At 30.0% G+C, this 7,329-nt stretch overlaps 1 protein-coding gene across 1 annotated transcript in view; it reads left to right on the top strand.

Annotated features, from left to right (window-relative positions):
- Nucleotides 1-1,347: 1,347 nt before the first annotated feature.
- LOC129222891 (uncharacterized) overlaps nucleotides 1,348-7,329 on the top strand; it is a 201,676-nt gene continuing 195,694 nt past the window's right edge. The window contains 3 exon segments of the mRNA XM_054857455.1: nucleotides 1,348-1,351; nucleotides 1,533-1,694; nucleotides 5,529-5,681. Coding sequence (XP_054713430.1) covers nucleotides 1,348-1,351; nucleotides 1,533-1,694; nucleotides 5,529-5,681 — 319 coding nt within the window.

The following is a 7,329-nucleotide window of genomic DNA, read 5'->3' as shown; positions in this document are numbered from 1 at the left end:
GTTTTTTTAAAAGACTAACTTATATTCAGTGACAGTTCAAACTATTTATTTCAATCGCATTCATTATTTATTATTTTTTAATTGTTTTTCATCATTTTGTATTGGACGCTTTAAAAATAAATTAGTGCAAAGTGTTTTTGGATTTTTTTAAGTATATGTATACATTAAGTATACTTATATTTAAGGATTGCGATTTATATTGAGAATAATCTTGTTTTATCAGAATTTGTGCTTGAAGTGATAGAGCTTTTGAGTGGCAATTTTTATTAATCAATACTTCTTTACGACTCTCTGTGTTTATGACTAAGATATGGGACTAAGATATGGGTTTTTCTTTCGCGATGGGAAAACCTACATTGAAGCGAACGATAGCTATAAATCATGATGCTATTCTTTTGTAACTAGTGCAATGATTATCAACGACATATGGCTAATAAAAAAATGATAATGTAAATAATCAAAGCTTGCACACTGCTGAGCCTATTTAAGTGAAGTCTTGGGTTGAAACAATTTAAATCAAAACGTTGAGTTTATTATTTAATGTAATAAGGTACGTGATTTTTTTTTAATGCCAACAAAAGTGCATTGTTACACAAAATTTTTATCATTCCGAAACTTTTTTGACAGCTAAAAAAATAACAGCATATGCATTTTAAGCAATAGTTTGGATTGAATATTTCAATATTTCGCAATGTATCTTCCATTTGCGGCATTAAAATTATAATTTGTATTTATTATTTTATTGTTTATGTTCTTTTTTATATCACATCAATTAGGAGATTTACAAAAAAAAAAATATGTATATATAAATGCAGAATTCAAAATTTGCGAGTGCGAAATCTGTTATGAAACAGTTCTAAATGAAGTAATTTATAAGGCCTAAACAATTAGCAACATTAAAACATAAAAGGATAGGTAAAAATTATTATTTCACGCGTACATCCATAAATTGACAGAGATTAAAAAATGAAATATCTGCAGCGTTTAAACATTGTGAAGAACATTTTTTGTTTTCCTATATTGTTGAATTGTAATGAATAGTAGCTATATGCAATTTAATATATGCATTTTTTTAGAACATTTACACACACACACACAAACAGTCTATTGATACCAGCGTTTACAGTTGTGTATACAGACTTTGGCGTCTCCCCGACCCATAGATTTTTTTTTTTAATTTTAACATAGCGGGTTTTTTTTTTTCAGACCGTGCGACCTTGTACCTCTTGCTCTCCTCCCCCCGCACTGCGGGGTTGCAATGTACGCTACTGCGTATGGAGCACATATTTATTATCATAATCGATTATTTTCATAGTTTAAACATAAAACTAAACTACTGTACAGAATATGAGTACTTATACAGCATTTTTTTCCCTTATAACTTTTACCAATTACTCTTTTTTTTTCCGGTTATTGTAAGATGTATTGTTTATAGTTCTTTGCATCATATTTTGTAAATAAAGTCAGAAGTAAAACTAGTTCTACTAAATTATTATTATTTGCCAGTTCATGTGTAATTTCTTTCTTTTCAGTTCTGTTTGTTAATTTTGACGCAAGAGTTTACGACGATTTCGTCATCAGAGGGAACATTGGAGTTTTAAGATGCAATTTGCCAAGCCATGTCAGAGATTACGTTAAAGTTGCATCTTGGAAACGTGACGACGGTTTGATAATTTTACAACAACGAAGTAATGGTAAGAATAATTTATTTAGTATCTATATTTTTTATATTTTTTATGATTTCATAATGTTTATCTTAAGTAACAATCTGCAGATCCATACGGATCTAAGACAATGCTCCCTGCAATTAAAAAAGTAGGTGAAAGTAGCCATATTTTGTCCTCAAGCCCAATTTCATCCCCCAAGGTTTCTCTGGTCTAACACTAAGTGTCATCCCCGGTGATATTTTTTCTGGTTGCAGCTAATAACACAATTATTTGTATAAGTTTCATACGTCTAGTCCGCTGCGTTGCTGTTTGGGAGCACTTTTACTGATTTTTAATAATTTGAACTACCGTAATACTATTTGTAGATCCTATTTTGGATTTATTTAAATGCGTTTTTTTTTTTTTTTTTTTTTTTTTTTTTTTTTTTTTTTTTTTTTTTTTTTTTTGCTGCAATTGAAATTTTTTTGGGTAAACTGTGAGCTGAGTGATCTAAATGCTTTGCGATGTTTAGGTCCACTTTACGTAGATCGGGAAGCCGCCGTATTGGCTAATACATTGTTCCTATTTTCGTTCTTTACCAAAATTGGAGCAAAATGTTAAAGCAGGGTATTCTATAATGCTTTTATGAAAACGGTCATGGATAAATGATGTTCCGTTGCCCTCAATGCACCTCGTAGCAAACACAAAATGTGCTCCGGGAGAATAATCAAATAAAATCAGTTGAGTTGTTTGTTTAAAGGCTTGAAAAATAAATCTTACATTTGTTAATTAAGAAATTTTGTTTAAAAAATGCACAACTTGTGATGTTTTTTTAAATACAATTCTTAAACCCTATTTATTACTAGTATTAGTTTTTTATCTTATTTTTGACTCTTTTAGTGTATGTATTGGAGGGGGAAAGAAAATAAGACAGCATTTTTTAAATCTGGTTAATTAGGTTAGTGGTGGTATATATATATATATATATATATATATATATATATATATATATATATATATATATATATATATATATATATATATATATATATATATATATATATATATATATATATATATATATATGGATTAATTATAAATAAATATAGGGTTACTATAACATATGCTAATCAGATGCCAAAACGCTTAGGGGGATGAAATGTAGCGACTTTATCTAATGTGCTTTGTGAATACCTTTGTTGGACGTTCAGATATTAGAATTATCATATTTTGCAATACCCCTTTCCAGTTCAGAAGGCTATGGTGAGCGTAGCAAACAAAGTTATAAAGGAAGAGATTAACAACTGATTGCAGAGACGTGTTTTGAAGTTAAAACGATACCATTTTTGAATACAAAGAACTATGAGCTTTTGAATGTTAAGACATCCGAGAAAAGTTACCGGGTTTAACAAAGGAATGTATAAAAACTATTAAACATTTTTGCTATTAACTTTACTATTTACTTTATAATGTTGCTAGAAAAACAATTGATTTTGGAAAATTTGAGCGACAGTGCATTGAACAGAGATTATTTTTGTTGTAGTGAATTTTGATTGCAATTTTTAATGATAAGATCTTTTACAGTACTAATATTTAAGTTATGCAACTGTAGCCATTGCAATAACGTTTTTTCTTTAAACATACTTACTTTGTACAAACTTTTCTACCAAATTACTTTTTATTAATAATAACTAAAAATCGACAAGTTTCGTCAAGAGTTTGTATGCATGCTACACAATTTAACGAGCTCAACCATAATACTTTGAGTACTTGAACTTCATGCTTCCAGTATTATATAAACTTTTCCGCAAGTTTTAATTACATATAAAAATTAGTTACTTTTAACATGTTTCATGCTTATTTTTCCGGCTTATTCTAAATAACACCATTACAAAAAACTTATTGTGAAGAGAAAAAAGGTTTTTTCTAATAATGGAATAAAAAAATGATGGTAACAAATGATTTACAACGAAACGAAAACAGACCATTTTGATGTGGAAAACCATAATTGCCTTTTTGAATGGTAATATCTTTAATTGAGTTAATATTTTAGATCTGCAATTGTAATCTGTTAAGAGCAGTTATTTTCTTAATATAGTTACTAAATGCGAATTTTGAAATGAAATTTAGTCAGAATTTATGACAACTTAAAATCAGGTGTACAAAGGTGTGCATGCGTGCTACATTTAGCTAATGAGCTAAAACTCACAAAAATACTAAAATAACTAGCGAGATTACAAAGCAGGGTGGGGATCCATTAAAGATGATTTTTTTAATGTTATTTTTTAGGATATTTGTTTTTTCCCTAACACATATATAGATTCAGAATTAAGAGTTGTTCCCTACAAAAAAAAAAAAAAAAAAACTTACAAGTTTTACTAGTAATCTTACCCAAGTGCGAATCATCGAATGCAATAAAACTTTGCACATCTATAAAACATTTACTAAATATTGAACCGGTGGGGGTTTTTTTATATATCAGCAACAAACACCTTTAACGAGGTGAAATTTACCCCTAAATATTGGATAACTGGGAATTAGACGGATTTGAAAAATCTAAACACTTCAGGATTTTTTTGAAATTACTATTTATAGGGGTACTTTTAATCTTGCCCCGTCATGCGTCTAGTTGCCTATGAGCAATTCCATGTCAAAAAAAAAAAAAAAAACTTTTTAACCTCACCATTTTTGATTTCAATAAAATTTGGCATGTAGGACACATATGACAAGATAAGTAATCAGGTCAGTTTTTAGAACTATGTATATTTTGAAAAATGATCGGAATAAAAACCAGTTAAAAAACTCAAAATGTGCGAAAAAAACGAAAAGTGTGTTCTTACAAAAGAGTAACTTCTCTCCTAATTGCAGTAGTATGAAAACTCAAAAAGTATAGCGTTCTGTTGATATGTAACATGACCTTCTTACAAAAGATTTACGTTTTGCTGTCATTCACCGTGATGGGGTAAAATTGCGAAGAATGGTTTACCCCTATTAATAGCATTTTCATAAAAATCCTGTAACTTGTCAACTTTAGTTTGTTTAGTTATTTTGAAATTGTCAATCATTATTTGAATTTTTGCAATTAAAATTTAAAATAAATAATTGAAAATAAATTTAACCCTCTAATTTCCAACTATCAAATATTTAGGGGTAAATAGTACCCTCTTACAGGTGCTTGTTGCGGATTTAAAAAAACAATTGTTAAATATTTTAAAGTCATTTATCGATGTTTTAAGTTTTATTCCAATCAGTGATCCGTACTTGGATAGAGTTACTTGTTCGATCCTTTATCTAGAAATGCAATAAGAAAAATTCTACAAGATGTTGATCTTGGTTTGCGCTTTTTGCTTGAGTGAGTGAGAAAGTGAATGGATATTCAGTTAATATTTTTAAAGATTACTAGTTTATTATTTTTTCTTCATTCAGTTCTTTTTTTAGGAAGAAGTAAAATATTCATCTTCGTGTACATTGTTAAAAAATTCAAAAATCATAGAAATGTACAAATAGCAACATTTCTCGAGTCATAAAACACGTTTTTTTAAATTGAAAGTAAATAACCTTTTAAATGAAAGAATCATTCGATAAAAATCAAATTACGACAACATTTACAGTTAAAAAAGGAGGCTTCTTGTAACCTCACTAACGCGTCTGCAAGTTTTAATGTTATTTTACTTTCTTTGTACTAATTTATTTTCTTATAATCTGTGTATGAGTTTTTTGGAGTTTTATTACCCTTTAGTCACTTAACTCAAAGATAAAAAATCTATCGTAGTAAATGGGGTAATGATAAATGAATTAACTGTAACTTACGCCCTTGGTGGCAGCTGTTTTCTGTTCATGAATCGGAAACAAATGAGTTATTTTTCTCGTTTTCTCTTTCAGAAAACGACCGTTATATAGTTTATCCTACTGGGGAGTTGCATGTCAGAACGGTTGATTACACCGAGAGCCATTTCATATATAAATGTCAAGTGCGCAACACTTTAACCAGGCAGACAAAAGAAAGCATTACCGGCGGGAGGCTTATTATAACGGGTAAGTATATTTCGTGTTTATGATCATTTTTAGAAATAATTGTTGTATTATTATTCCTATCATCATCATTATGAGATCGTTGTTATTATTGTTAAAAACCATAAACCCCTATACATATATATAGATTATGTTGAAGTTGAAAAAAAAAATATCACATTTATTTTGGTAAGTTTTTGTAATTTGTTATATTAAAAAGTATATTTAAAAATAGCAACAGAATCATATGCGAAATAGAAGAAAACGAATGATTTTGTTGCCATTTATAAGTAGAAAATGCAGTCTTCTACGAAAATCTTACGAAATGTTGAATTTTTAAAAGTCAATAATTTAAATTCGAGACATTGAATCTTAATACTCGCACATATAAAAAAAATCCCTCTTCTTAGCAGCTAGAATAATGTGATTTTTTTTATTTATTTTTTTAAATAATGACTGGAATTTCTAAATAAAATAGCGGTGTATATGTTACCTTGAAAGACCAAAATTGAAGAATGTCGACTTTCACCTTTAACTCCCCGAAAATATTAGGACTTGCGCGGATATCTTTAATATGAGAATGTTGATGCTCATCGGCCAATGTCGACATTTCACAGACTCGACAATTCAGACTCATGACAATTTCAGACTCCTACGTTGACATATGCACGCTGATTCAAAATTCTGGAATAAATGCTGATAAATTGACGTCTTTGACATAGGAAGGGTCTGATTTACTTATAACCCATAAAGCCGGGCTTAGGGGCCCTTTAGCTCCAGGGGCCCAAACGACTTACATACTATATAGACATTTTTAGAAAAATATGGCTTTAATTTGTTTGTTACGGTGTCTAGCATCAAAAGCGATTTATGAAATGTATAGTAGTGTGGTGTTTAACATTAAAACAGTTTTTTTTTGGCTATGTGTACCCTCGCCTGTAGCATATGCAATTACAAAAAAAAAAAAAAAAAGCTGTGCGTTTGCAACTCTACAGCACTTTTGTCGAAGGTACTGCACAGGAGGGCCCCTGCTGGTGCACCTGGCTTATTGTCCAAAATTTTGGAATCGAGCCCTGTACATAGGAATACGTTAACGGGAGATCACGGCATTTCAGCCTCTCTTTCTTGGAGATGACTCATGTGGCTTGTGGTGCGGTTATTGAATTTAGTATCGATTTTTATATTTTCCATTTGCAGTGTTGAAGTTAGTGTGAGGCACCCATTGTCTTACGTTGTAGCCGAGTATGATCGTAATGTTTATTTCTTGATTTCTAATAAAGATTTTCGTATTCAATTCGAACTTCATCAACATGACCCTGTTCGGCTAAAAATGTATTCATGTGGTAAAACTCACTGTGCAGGGTTCTTCTTACGTTCATATCAGCAATCGCAAGGCAGCTGCATATTTTAGTGCATAACATTTTTACAATTCCAGTATGGACACTCTTCGAGGCGTCACATTTTTCAATACTTTTACAGTATGATGTGGGTAAGGCTTTGTTTTATGCAATTACTGTGGATATAAGATTTTGTATTCAAACGTGAGTCTATTTTTTTTCTAAATCTGAAAAAGGATTTTGTTGACCAATTTTGAAGCCAAACACAAATTGATCACTGAGTATTATTTTCAGATTTACAACTGCGCATATACTTATTCTCAACACTCGACAAT

Source organism: Uloborus diversus, chromosome 5 (genome assembly GCF_026930045.1).
Source record: "Uloborus diversus isolate 005 chromosome 5, Udiv.v.3.1, whole genome shotgun sequence".
Taxonomy (NCBI): Eukaryota; Metazoa; Arthropoda; class Arachnida; order Araneae; family Uloboridae; genus Uloborus; species Uloborus diversus.
This window is presented reverse-complemented; position numbering and strand designations above follow the sequence as displayed.